This window comes from Alligator sinensis, unplaced genomic scaffold, assembly GCF_000455745.1.
Source record: "Alligator sinensis unplaced genomic scaffold, ASM45574v1 scaffold802_1, whole genome shotgun sequence".
NCBI lineage: Eukaryota > Metazoa > Chordata > Crocodylia > Alligatoridae > Alligator > Alligator sinensis.
Window position 1 is genome coordinate 2,341,636 of NW_005841918.1, and position 14,848 is coordinate 2,356,483.

General features: G+C 42.5%; 1 protein-coding gene across 3 annotated transcripts in view; it reads left to right on the forward strand.

Annotated features, from left to right (window-relative positions):
- The window catches only part of GRIA4 (glutamate ionotropic receptor AMPA type subunit 4), a 383,074-nt gene that overhangs the window by 228,287 nt on the left and 139,939 nt on the right, over window positions 1-14,848 (forward strand). For all 3 annotated transcript variants that reach the window (XM_006018946.3, XM_006018945.3, XM_006018947.2), the window contains exon 4: window positions 10,438-10,622. In XM_006018946.3, coding sequence (XP_006019008.1) covers window positions 10,438-10,622 — 185 coding nt within the window. The remainder of the gene's footprint in view (window positions 1-10,437; window positions 10,623-14,848) is intronic.

The following is a 14,848-nucleotide window of genomic DNA, read 5'->3' on the forward strand; positions in this document are numbered from 1 at the left end:
TTCCTCCCCCTGAATATTGTGACTGACCCTCCAGTAACTGACCCTCCAGTAACTTAAGCACATGTTTTCACAGAAGCTCTATTGGCCCAGCAAGTTCATAGTTTAGCTCTTTGGCAGGTTGTGGGGAATCTAGATAAATAGATAAGCTTGTTGTGTATTTCCCCACCTCAGTTTCTTTATCATTCTAGACCATCTTTAAGCTTAGCTCAGGGTCCTGCTGTGCAACTGGAGTTCTTTCCCCACAACTCAACTTTGTGCTTTCTCTCCCTCTCCCCCCCAGCTAGTTATGACCTTAGCTGGCCTTGCAGAATCTCCTCCGTCCTTCAGTATAAGAGTATCCTTTTCATATCCACTATTTCTCTGAAAGTCTTTCTGAGTCACCAAGTCTCAGGGTTTTTAAAGTCTCATGTTAACATTTCCATTTCTTCTTTCTATGTTTAGAAAATTTTACAGTCTTCAAACCCCAGCCCTCTGCAGAAAATCTGGAGAAGAGTAGTTCTCCCAGCCTCAGCCAACCAATTGTCTGAAGGTGTTTCCATCTGCATAAGCAACACTTAGAGCATGTCCCCAGTAGTGGGAATGTGCTTTCCCGTGGGGACAAATAGCAGTGGCACATATTGGTGCTGCTACTACTTTCCCTTGGACAGGCCCCTGAATGTGTGCTCTGGCATACTACAAATTACCCTGGATGGGGTAGGGGAGGCTGAGGTCAACACCTGGGCTGTCCCCAGCCGCCTTCCCTGGGTTCCTGGGGGCCTCGTGGGGCTGCAGCAGCAGCAATCCAAGCCAGCTAGGCTGCAGTTTCAGGTGGCGCACACTGCTGCCATGTGTGCCACGCCACTTTTGGGGGGCACTTTTCTTTAGATACCGAGATTTCCCAGTGTCCAATTTTGCCACTGTGCTGCAAATGTGCAGCACAGCAAATGGATTAACATGCTCCTCATGCATTTTGAGACACCTCAAAAGGCTTTGAGGAACCAGAAATAGCATGTTCCCACTTATGGGGGGACAGTCTTGAGTTCTAAAAACTCACCATTGTACATGGTCTCAGGCAGTGACCTATAACTCCAGACAGCTGACTCTACATCTATTCAATTCTATGATTCATCAGTTAAACAACACCAGCCATACAGAAAATTCCCCCGGAGCACCACAGCCCCCCTCCATCTCTGGTTACCTTTCCTGCTGTTGCAGAGTCCACAGGGAATGTCATGCAAGCATTCCTTTATTCTGGTAAGGGAAAAAAACATGGAGGTATACAGAAGATACTGGACTGCCAGCTCTTCAAATATTTGATGCAGTGCTTAAATCCCCCAACATGAGCATCTCAGCTTTCATCTAAAAAGGTAGCTACTGTCTCTTGTGGTTGTAAAGAAGATCTTGATAAATGTGAAGCCTGACAATAACAACAGAAGGCAACATGGCAACACGAATTGTTCAAAGAAACCCAACATTTTGAAGTCCCTCTAATAACTTAAAAAACAAAACAAAACTCAGCTTCTGTTTTTTTAAATGCTTGGGACTGGCAATATACAATGGTTTAATCAGCTGTAGGTCTCTACCCCACTTCCAGAATCATGTAACTACAGTTTGGTATTCTTTGAACAACTGCATTATGAGATAAATAAAGGCAGGGGTTAGCAGTGTCAGTTGCTCTGGGGTAACTGGTCATGTGCGTGCGATTCCCCATGTTAAATGTGCATTAGATTTTACTCCTTAATGAAAGATGGGTGAGCTACCACAGAAGGTAAGATCATGCATATGAGCAGTTGCTACAGAGCAGCAAACAGCAGCTTGCATGTGTGCCTATAATCTTTAACTGTGCCACAGCTTTAAATGGCAAAAATGATTTCCTGCCTCGGTGGTATATGCATAGAGCCCTTAACTTTGGATGGCTCTAAACTTCCTTTTCAGGAAATTGATCTTATTCTCTCTTAACACCTGCATATGGCTACTCACAATGGAAACACTCCAGACAATTTAGATCAGGGAGAAAAAAAAGGAAGAGGATGCCTTAAAAAATCACACTTTTATTTCCAAGATGCCTACTTTAATCTGTGAACAGATATGAATGTATGTTCAACTTCATTTTTTTCAGTGAGAGAACAATGTAATAATTCTCCATTTTCATAATTATTTCAGATAACATCCATGATCAGAGTATCTTTCTGAAAAGAAAAATTAGTTGGTTAGAATTCCACATTGTCACCTGTTTGTAAAATGAAAAACAGAGTTGGATGGAAATGCTAGACTGTTATTTTGCAACTCTGCGTACATTTTGGTTTCAAAGCACTGAAGCAGCAGTGCTCTTACTATTCTTAATTGCATCTATATCTAAGGAATGACCAGTAGTAAGCAGCTTTCTTTATGTCTGTCACCCAGTTGGTACATGGAGGGTACCCTGTCTCCAGTTGAAGGGATATCAATGGTTTCGTGTATGCTGTGGGAGCATGGCTGCCTAGCTGCAGGTCAGCTCAGCTCCTTTCCCTTAACTCAAGCACAGGCCTAATCCTCTGTGGCCTTCTGATTAGTCTGCTGTCCCTGCCCCTCGACAGGGCCCTCTGGGCAGCAGGTGAAGGGGCACTCAATGATAAAAAAAAGGTTAATTAACAATTCATAACTGAAATATCTGGCAGTGATAGGACAATAATTAAAAATGCACAATAAGATTACATCAAATGAAATACCCGTATATAAAGATAACCAACACAATAGATTCAGATATAAAACAGCTCATATCCTCTAATAATCAGGGATCCTGGTTTTCCGTGATAAAAAAATGCAAATTCTCTGATAAAAACCCCAAAATCCATTATTAAAATTAAAGGCCCCCCACAGCTCCCCCCCCAGCCCTGCTGGTGCCCCTCTTTGCCCCCACAACAGCCCTTTATCCCTGCTCGTGCCCCTTGTCCCCTACCCACAGCCCCTGCCCCCTTGCCCTGATGGAGGGGGCCCCCAGCTTCCAGAGCTATGGGACCAGGGAACCAGGTCTACAATCCCTGCCCCCAACAGAAGACAGCTGCAGCAGGAGCACCAAGTTGGCTCCCCCACTGCTGCTGCCAACTCGGGCAAGGGCAGGGCTGGCTCCCAGCAACCACGCACTCCCGGGGAGCAAGGGTGACCCGTGCCCCCAGATCTGTATGGGGGGCAGGCTGTGGGCTTGAACTCCCTCCCTGCTTCCCCACCATGGGGTTGCTGTAGCCCTGCAGGCAAGACCCAGCATGACTGGGAGCAGCAGGGCCACGCCAGGATCTCCTTGCCCCACACCCCCACGCCTCCTGTGCCTGTCGCTGCTCTGAGTGGCAGAGCCCCACACCGCTTCCCTCAGTGAAGCCTCGCATGCAGGAGGAGCATCGCTGGGGCAGCATGGAGCGAGGAGCCTCTAGGAGATCCCTGCACAGCTCCTCTCTCCCCAGCTGCACTGGGTCATGGGGACGGGAGCAGGGCGGCAGGGATCTGATCTGCGTTTTCTCTGATAAAACCAGGAAATCCCTGCTCATAATATAACAATAAGGATGCATGGTTACAACCAAAATCCCAATAGCATAAATAATCAGACCCCAACCCATGGCACAGCACCAGTGCCCAAAGAGAAAAGGGCAACCAGGGAAGGATCACATCACCTGAAAGAACAGCATTATCCTCTCCTAGGTCACCAGACTAAGACAGGCCAGTAGCCAGGTAACCTCTCCTTGGCAAACAGGGCACCTAGATTCTGCTCTGTGTCCAAGGGTGAATTGTTCCCTCTCATTAGGGCCTTCCCCTTGATTGCCTGCAGTGGGGAAGGTCCCTCCTCCCCTGTGGGAATCCCCCAGGTAACTCATGACTCCCACAGCTTTTGGAGAGTTAGGCTTATGTCCAATGGTGGGTTGGGGCAAGGCATCCTCCCTCGCTGGGGTGGTCAACCTGTGCCGCTTGTAGTGGGAAGGCTCAAACCACCTCATGCAGCCTCCTGACCTGTCAGCCCACTCTCAGCCCTGTGCACCACCCTGTGTGCTGAAGGGGGCACCTGCCCTGTGCAGGGAAGGGGACCCACGCTGCCTTGTGAGCCATGGCATCCCATCAGTTACCGCCTGTGTAGCACAGGGGTGTTTGCCTCATGCAGGGTTGGGGACTCACACTACCGCATGCAGGCATAGAGGTCCCTCCAGCTCTGCAAGCCCTGTGCACTGATCTGTGCACTGAGGGTTCCTGCCTCATGCAGGGATGGGGACTCAGGTATCCTGTCAGCTCTGCTCAGCTCTCTGCCCCGTGCACCGCCTGTGCACTGAAGGGGTGAGGACCCGTGCTGCCTTGTGCAGCCGCTGAGGTTCCGTCTGCTCCCGGACTCTCACCAGCCCTGTGTACCGATCTGTGCACTGAGGGCTCCTGCCTCATGTAGGGCTGGGGACCTGCGCTGCCTTGTGCATCCATGGAGATCCCTTCAGCTCACCACGCACCGTGCACCAGTCTGTGCACTGAAGGGACTGGGCTCCTGCTCCATGCAGGGTTGGGGACCTGCACTATTTCATGCAGCTGCCGAGGTCTCATCCACCCTTCAGACTCTCCGTGCACTGACCCATGAACCATCACCACGCTGTTCCCATGGTGGCTGAGATGCAGCTGCCCACAGCTTCTCCCTCACTGGAGGCATCTTCAGGGCATTTCTGGGGCAATGGCTCCACCCCTGCTGGTCAGCTCTACCAGTGCTTCTTCAGCCCTCATCTTCATCTTCTCACGTTGAAGCTGCCCATTTTCTCGGCACACAGGCTTTTATTTCCTCTGGAGTCTCCACCCCCAGATTGAGAACTGACCAATAAGGAAGCCCACGGGGTTAGTCCCTTTCAGATCCACTCTTTCACCACACCCCTGGGTCAGGGCAGGGCCACCTTTCTTCTGCCTTCCCCTGACTGGTGGCCAAGGAAAAACTGCCTCCACCAATGGAACCCAAGCCCTTTGAGATCAAGCTAACAACCCAGGCTACCAGTGAGCCCACCAGCCAGCCTGCCACATGTCTGTCTTTATGGCTTCAGAGGAAGCATTCTTGGAGTCTTGTGAGTTCATAAAGAAAAGAAAAAGGAGGTTTTTGTAGCATTTAGAATGACACTTGTCAAAAACAAAAGTTTACTGTCAATTCCATCACTCCAGTCTTGTAATTACTGTTCATAGGTTAGCTATGTTTTTTAAAGCCAGAAGAGGCCCTTAGGCCAAAGCTTGTGTTTGATAAAACCAATATTTTACAAGGAAAATACCTATCTGTAGTTAAAGACTAAAATAGCTGTACTGTGGACATTCCCATATATTTCCATAATGGCATATAAATAAATAAATAAATAAATAAATAATGTAAGTCTACTTCAGTATCTATGTATCTATCTATCTATCTATCTATCTATAGTTTCATAGTTTCATAGTTGGTAGGATTGGAAGGGACCTAAGCAGATCATCAAGTCCGACCCCCTGCCATGGACAGGAAAGAATGCTGGGGTCAAATGACCCTGGCTAGGTGATTGTCTAGCCTCCTTTTGAAGACCACCAGGGTAGGAGCTAGCACCACTTCTCTTGGAAGTTGGTTCCAGCTCCTAGCCTCCCTGACTAGGAAGTAGCTCCTCCTGATGTCTAGCCTGAATCTACTCTCAGTCAACTTATGTCCATTATTTCTTGTTACTCCCAATAGTGCTTGGGGGAACAGGGACTCTCCCACTGCCTGCTGGTCCCCCGTGGCAAGTTTTTAGATGGCCACCAGCTCCCCTCTCAGTCTTCTCTTGTGAAGACTGAACAGATTCAGGTCCCATAGCCTTTCCTCATAGGGCTTGCCCTGCTGCCCCCTGATCATGCGAGTGGCCCTCCTCTGGACCCTCTCAATGCTGTTCACATCCCTCCGCAAGTGCGGCACCCAGAACTGGACGCAGTACTCCAACTGCAGCCTGACCAGTGTCGTATAGAGGGGGAGGATCACCTCCTTGGACCTACTCGTGATGCATCTGTGGATGCATGACAAGGTGTGGTTAGCCTTCCTGACCATGTCCCCACATTGGTGCCCCATGTTCATCTTGGAATCAATATTGACTCCAAAATCCTTTTCTGCCTCTGCACTGATGAGAAGGGAGTTCCCCAGCCTGTAGGTATGCTGCTGGTTCTTCCTCCCCAGGTGCAATACTTTGCACTTGTAAGTATTAAATCCCATCCTATTCTCATCTACCCACCTCTGTAACCTGTCCAAATCTAGTTGTAACCTGTCCTTCTCTTCTACCGTGCCCACTTCTTCCCACATCTTGGTGTCATCTGTAAATTTGAACAAGGTGCTTTTCACCCCTTTGTCCAAGTTACTGATGAAGATTTTGAACAGTGCAGGCCCAAGGACCGAGCCCTTGGGAACCCCACTGCCCATCTCCCTCCAGGTCAAAAATGACCCATCCACTACCACTCTCTGGGTGCGGCCCTCCAGCCAATTTGCGACCCATCTGACTGTGTAGGCATTGACACCACAGTCACCTAATTTTTTTAATGAGAATGGGGTGAGAGACAGTGTCAAGGCCTTCCTAAAGTCCAGAAAGGCTACGTCCACCGCAACACCTGCGTCAAAAGATTTTGTGACCTGGTTGTAGAAGGCAACCAGGTTGGTCTGACAGGACCTGCCTCTAATGAACCTGTGTTGATTGCCCCTGAGCATAATCTCCCCTGATGGTCCCTTGCAGATGTGCTCCTATAATTTTCTCAAAGAGCTTTCCCAGGACTGAGGTAAGACTAACGGGCCTATAGTTTCCTGGGTCCTCCTTCCTCCCTTTTTGGAAAATCGGGACCACATTGTCCCTTTTTCACTCCTCTGGCACCTCGCCAGAGCACCACAAGTACTTGTAAAGCTGTGCCAGGGGTCCCGCAATGACTTCTGCCAATTCCCACAGCACTCTGGGGTGGAGACCTTCAGGACCTGCTGATCTGAACATGTCTAGTCCCACCAGAAATTCCCTGACTAGGTCCTCACTATCTATCTATCTATCTATCTATCTATCTATCTATCTAATTTGGTGTCAGGAATTGCAATTGTTATTTTTTTAAACCAAATTTTTTATTTTTGATCAACCAAAAATATATAACAACACATGGAACTGAATTTATTCATATCACACTATCTCTGCAAACTGTACCATGTATTTGCATAGTATCATAATTTAGTAAATAAAGTAGTTACAGCTGAATTTAGAGACCTTGAAAAGAGGCTCTGAGCTAAAAAGTTTCTAATCCTGCTGTCCATACTCAGGCAAAATCCCCACTGAAGTCTTTGCATTTTTCCAAATAAGGAACCCAGGTTTATTTTTTTGTATTTATAGGGATTGCCCTGTGGTCATTTCAGTTTTTGCCATTTAAACTTCATGCAGGTGTTAAATTGACTTATTTTTCTGATGGCTCTGTCCAATTATTTTTAAGCAAATAGGCACACTATTCAATATGTCCAAGCCTGATACCAGCTGAGGCTATGAATGCCTGCAGTTGATCCCATCTAAATTCCAAATGTGACAGTCTGTAATATATTATTAAAAACCTTTCTGATACATACAGTACATGAATATGTCATAGATAACATATGGAAGGGTTTTGAACTCAATTTATCACATAAAATTTGCTGAGATGGAGACCCATTACTGAATGTAGCCTACTGTACCTCAGTCTTATATGTGAAAGGAGTATGAGCATGAAAATATACGCATGTATGCCAACTAATGACAAAGAGCTATACAGTTCTGAAATACCTAAATGAAGGCATTTGTTAATGAAATACAGGAAGTTAAGCATTGATACAAGATGGAAGAAGAGCTTGACTATGCATGCTTGACTTAGAGTTGCCATTCTTTATGCTGAGAGAAATTCCTGGCTGTATCATAAAACATCCTAATAAAGTTGTCCAAACTAAATATGAGTGAGAGGATGTCAACTGCTATTTCAAACTGCATGCATTCAGTCTGAATCAAAGAAAATGTTAATCTGTGTCAAGAAACTGAATTAAATAAATGTTGACTGTGTTGATATCAAAGATCAAGTCAGAGTTACACCATGAATGAAGCGGGAACATGTACCACAACATCATGATGTGGTTCTAAATATAAAGCTAAATATGGAAATGAATAGGAAATAAAGCAAGAAATACAATGTTTGGGAAAGAATTTAGGCATGATTTGAAAAGATAATTACAGACAAAAGGAAAGTAAATGTAGCAACAGGAAGAACAGAATAATTATGTGGTAATTAACAAGAATTCTCTATAGTTCTTTGGAAAAATAACAGATTTCAGGTTAAAAATGAACATCACAGAAATGTTTTAGCAGTAACTTTTCAAATACTTTAGAGTAGGAAATGATCTCAAATTCTAACCTACAGTCTAATTCAGTCACTAGATTTCTCAATGTACTATTTTTTTTAAGAAAAGTTCATGGAATGGAAATTATTCTTAAATCTTTTTCACTGGTATTATTGTTGTCAGTCTAAACATCATGAATCTTTTAGAAATAAATAAAGGTCTTGCTTCCAAAGAAAAAAATATGGTAATATATTTTATTATAAAGCTAGGTATTTTTATCTCAATTAGCACAATTATGTCATCTAAGTTTTAAACAAATGTCTTATTATAAATTATATCAATTTATCTGTATATGGGTACTTGGTCTCATTTGGGTATGAATAATTAGATTTGAATGCATCTAAAGTACTAGAAAATGTATATCAGATGTGAAGTTATATGGCATTCCAAAGATAACATTTTCTAGATTGCAGTATGTCTGGTATGTGATTTGACCTATGAGTGCTACATCATGAGGAATTAATCCTCTGCTCGGTGAAACAGAGGCAAACACATATTTGATATTCTTGTTAAACTTTAGCAGACCTCCTAAATTAAAAACATTCTCCTAGATTTTTAGCAAAGACTTGATAAACTCATTGGTTTCTAAAATGTAATTGGCATTTTATTCTGGGTGGCTGAAATCCATTATCCTTATGGGATCTTTTAAGAAAATTCCCAAAATGCATTACAAACAATAGCATATATAGGGATCACTCACATACCCGTGAAATGGGGGCCTCTCTCACATCAGGGTTAGGCACCTAGAATCCGTATACAGTCATTACAAACTGCTGCTTCCAAAGATGAATCCAAATCACTGGACTTGAGCTGGGATGTGTCTACAGTAAACTACCAGGAAATGGTAGGCATAGGAATGTATCTGACTTCCTGCTCTTCCTCAGGATTAGGAATCTGGCTCATGGCTATACAGTGGCCACCACTTCATCTTGGAATTCAGAAGCACATAACAATGACAGCACTTATCCTTCTTGAATGTTGGCTGATTGTGGGCTGCCCACATTTTAGTCTAGTGGTGGAAACATTCATCCAAGAAGTAGGATACCTAACCATGTAATATAGGTTACCCTGGGTTACAATAGGTGAGATCCAAGCAGTAGACATCTAAGTCACAAATGCTCCAGATCAACCATGCTGTATGAAAACCCAAGAGGTTTTCACCCACTGCACATGGTTGATCTGGAGCATTTGTGACTTAGATGTCTACTGCTTGGATCTCACCCATTGTAATTATGCTTCTTAGGATGCCTTCTATGAATGCTGGCATGTATCTCAGAACATTGTCTACAAACAGTGTCACACTGGTTCAAATTGACTGTGATATGACTTTCTGGATCTTTACTCTTCTAGAAGAAATCATCCAATGTTTAGAGGGTTTTAAGCTGCCTTGAACAAATGATGAAAAAGCAGAAGTTTTTAAAGAAGAAATTGCCTTTCCTCTCTGATAATTATCTTTGCAGATGGCAAATGGGACATTGTGATGACGATAATACTTCTGTAATGGCTTTCATTCAGTTATCTTAAAGTGCTTCTCAGTCATTAATTAGTTAACATCATCCCCACAATTAGTTAACAATATCCCCATGAGCTAGATGAAAGTCATTTCCATCTATCCACTTATTACTCAAAGTGATGGGCATCATATAAGTGCTAGTAATACAAATTATTATTATTGCATAGATAATTTATATGTTGTACTAGTCACGGTAACTAGTACAGATACGACTAGAAGCTGTGACTTCCAATTCCCTTTCTATGGCTATGTCTATGCGTGATGCTACATTGCCATAGAGATGTTCTGCAGAGACGTAGCGTCGACAGGCAAAAACCATGATGCCGACGCTATGCCACCATAGCAATGAGCTACCTCGTTATAACGCATTGCTACAGCAACATAGCTGCTAAAAATAACTGTGCGCCATAATTTAGTACTTGCTAAAGCAAATACTAAATGACGGCATAGTAACAACTGTGCCATGGGGGGCATGTGTAGATGCACACTATTAAACTGAGCATTAAAGGACTTAGTATTGATTAATAACAATTATGATCCATAAAATGCAGAGATTGTGTTATTAGTGAATTGTATCCTTTTCTTTTAGGTTATTCAATACTTCAAGCTATTATGGAAAAAGCAGGACAAAATAGTTGGCAAGTCAGTGCCATCTGTGTGGAGAATTTTAATGATGCCAGCTACAGGCGGCTTTTAGAAGACCTGGACCGAAGACAAGAAAAGAAATTTGTAATAGACTGTGAAATAGAGAGGCTTCAGAATCTTTTAGAACAGGTAATACCTGCTTTTAATGTAACTGTAAACACATTACTGTAGCTCCATAAGAGCTGCTACTAAGCTTTGCCTTTCATTTATTTTGCCACGGAGAAAAGATCCACCAATTCCCACACACCCTTTTATTCAGGGGCCAGTATATTTTTCCTTCTACTTTTTCCCTATCTTCACATTGATATGAAATTTCCATCAGAGCATCCAGCTGGTCAGAAAGAATAGCCACCTCCAAGACTGCAGGTGTGTGAGCCATGGGGCTCTGAATGATCCATGCAGCTCTCACATTAGCCCAGAGTCTTAATGCATCTGTGCCTTATGAATTTTGAATCAAGGTCTGTGGGTTCACAGAACGACATGCTGATACCGAGTTAGAAAGTGCCCCCAAGTTTATTTTAAGGAAAAAAAGAATTCTTGTTTTGTTTAAAGAAATCACTTTTTTTTGGTATTCAAGACTATTTTACATTCTTCAAAAAGCATAACAAGCATATTTCAAACCATAGAAGGTCTTTAAATAATTATTACACTCATTTAAAGGGGAGTTGTATGACAGTTACCACAGCATTTGTGAACATGAAGGAAAGTAAAAGAAGTTGGGGGTAGTGTGCTACCTTTTCTTCGTTAATGAAGGTTGCAGTAGTGTAAGGAATAAGAATAAGAATAGATTATCCTATGTCTGATACTTTATAGTCATCTTCATCTGTATAAATTGGGAGTAATATGCTACCTCCCTGATCTGGAGAATCCTGCCACCTAAGTGTTGTTATTTCTTGAATAATAGGAAAAATAATTATTTGGAAAGAGCATTTTGCTAAATTATAGGAAAATAATTTAGGGTGGTAGATTCTTTTTGTTTCTCACATAATCCCACATACTATGTTAATGCACTGGAAGTGTATTTTTCCATGCCTTCTGCTACAGCCTAAGTATTACAGTGAACGAATGCCCTCTAGTGGCATTTAGCTTAGTATAGTATTTGCTTCATATTTTTTTTAAATGTTAGGTATTTCTGTAAGATTTAGTGTTTAAAACTTTAGTGATACGTCTGCTGTTATGGACATATAAATATAGTATGACATTGTGATACTGAAATATATAAAAACTGTTTTCTAAAAATAATTTTAGATCAATTTTATTGTTGTCAACTTCAGAAAAGTAAACAAAAAGAAAAAAAGGAAAAGGGAAGAAATTAAGAATGAATGGTATGATTGAATTTAGGCAGGTCCTATGTATCATTTGGACAATTACTTTTTGAAAGGTTTCACTCCTTGTTCAGGTAAGATAAGGGCATGATCCTGCACCACTGAAATCAGTGGGCATTTGCCAAAATTTGTGTTTATAGAGGCTAGGATTCACACTGGAGAATTCAAAATAGTGGTAGTTTTGAAAAATCAGACATTGACTGCTTTCATTTTTCCTGCCAGCAGTCCCTCAAGGGCAGGTGTGGTGGCTTCAAAGTAGACTAACATTAAGCTGTTTTTCTCTTTATCTACAAAGATGACTTAATTAAATTTGTCTCCCTTATAAACCAACATTCTTTTTTGCTCCAATCCTCTTTAATGGAGGAATGAACATTAGTTATGACTATTTTTATAATTCTTTGAGGGGTACAAGTAGGCACTCTGTAGTGCTTTTTGAAAGCGAATTATTCTGAAAGCAAATTATTAATTTAGTAAGTAAAAATCTTATTAATGAGATCTTAATGCAAAGTGCTTTGGTCTTAAATCTTTGCTGAGGAATGGGGAAAAACTGACGTTTTTGTGTGTGCAGATTATTACTATGTCTTAAAGAAGCACAGGCTTTGGGGTTTCTTCTGTTCTGAACAGTTCTGCCTAGAAGGGCTTGTATGCTTTCCTACTTCAGGATCTCCAAAATTCTAGTTTATGGTGATTTCAGTAGCTGTGTAAAGACAAAAACAAAAAGAAGATAATTGTTTATATTTGAAATGATTCCTAGCACCTATTCCTTGAGAGGATAGCCCCTACCAAGCCTTGATCATTAGGGTTGAAAAGAGCGTTATGCAGCTTCTACTATTGCAATTAACAGCTAAAAAACTTGAAAATTAATACTGTTTAATTTATGTAAAATGAGTTACTTAAGTTTCCTGAAGATCCTATGAAACAGCCATCTCATCTAAAGTCCTTATATTGATAAGTATTGTATAAAAACAAGGTTAGTCTTTTGCACAGCAGCCCTTTGTGGAAAAAATAGAGAATATGTTGGAAGGATTTGAAATGAGCATTTATGCTGTTGCCTGAAATATAAAGTTCCTGCATTTCTGACTTTCCCAATTCCCTGCTGATCCATTTTATCCAAATTTATTTTAAAAAGGTACTCTTTTGTAAGAAATAAATTAGACTTAATTGTTCTATAAGTGGGTTCTCTTAGAAGAAGACCATGTGATACCATAAAAGGTCTTCCTCGAATCCATAGATACATATGATCAGGTGTAAATTAACTTGCATTCTCTGGCCTTTATTCACATACATACAAATAGATATGTCTGAGAATTTTCCTGTGAAACATTTTCTTTGCAAAATGCTAATAAGTGAAATATCATGTGGACTGAGATTGACCACAGGATTTCTGCATGTGGGGCTTTGAGAAGGTCCAGGCCATGCAGCCTGCCCTGGGTCCAGGGCCTTCAGGCCTTCTGGTATAGAACTGGCATGCTGGGAGACTGGAAGATCCAAAACCCCAGGAAGTGTTCACTCTAGTTCAGGCTTTAAGGTCTAGGTTGAGAAAGTGAGTTTGAAAGCAACACATCATGAACACTTTCTTGGAATCAGAGAGACCCTAGAGTTCCAGCACGTGTAGTCCCATAAGAACCCTACAATTAGAACTGCCCCAGGGTGGGCAACCACATGGATATTCAGGCAAGGTAAAGAAGTTGCACCTATTGTGTAGTACACATGCAGAAAGGGCTCTATAGCCATAACAAACAGATGGTCAGGGAACATACGGTGCTGTAAAAATGGCAGATACCACTCTAAGATAACTCAACAGGGTACCTAGAGAGGTGGTAGAATCTCCATCCTTGGGGGTTTTTAAGACCCATCTTGACAAAGATCTTGCTGGAATGATCTAGTTGGCAATGGTCCTACTTTGAGCAGGGGGTTGGACTAGATGACCTCCTAAGGTCACTTCCAATCCTAATTTTCTATGATTCTATGATTCTACAATAACCCTGGATGGATGTGGTATCAGACTTCAGCAGTGTGGGTTAGAGCGCTATAATGAACCTTTGTATCACATCACATCGCAACTCACAGTAGGTCATATTCTGCTGGCAACCCATGGGACTTTGCAGTGGCTTGCTCACCCACCCTCCCAGGGTGGCACTCTAGCCTCAGCCAGAGCTCAATTTCTCTGCCTGAGTGCCAGGCCAGCCCCAGCCCCAGTCTGTCACTGACAAAGAGTCAGAAAAGCCTCTGCCTCTAGGCCTACCTGTATCCTTCCTTTGGGTAGCATCCACACAAAGAAAACTGCTTATTCTTGAATATCTTTTATTGCTTATTGTCATGGGTGCAGGTAAGCAAGTACTGAATGTGCATCTGTTGCTATTTTCCTCTGCTCACGGTTAACCTCTCATAAGAACTGAGTCATCTGCATTGATTTCTGGCAATGGGCAGAAAATAATGTACTTGAACATCCCCAAAATGTACATTAGCACACCCACACATACTAATATATAGCATCACTACTTTCCAACTTCTCTGGGAAAACTTAATGCATCTGTAAAATGTAGACTGTGAGAAGCACTTACAGTATATGTGCTTCTCCTACTCTCCCTGTGCCCAACATAGGATGCAGGACCAGAAAACTACAAGTCCACAGACACAAAGCCTCAGAAATCTTGGATGCATTCAATAGCCTATAAAGAAGCAAAAAGTATTTCTCTATTCACGTCTTAAAGCCAATTTCTAATAATTTTGGTCACTCTAGTAATGGTTTGGAACCATGTGCATTCGATAGAAAGCTGGTTCAGACAGTCTGTTACAGTGTTTGGGGTATGCTGCTAGGAGTCCCATAGATGTATATATAGGGCAGCTAGCTTCAGGAACTCTTTTTTTTTTGCCAAGCTTGCACACTGTTTGTTTCATTAATCACCATTTTACAGTTGTCACTTTTCATAGCTATATGAACAGTGATATCTAGTGGTCTTGCTAGCCTTAATGTAGTGTTCTTAGAGCAATCCCCCCCCCCCCCCTTAAAAAACCCCCCAAGTCTCT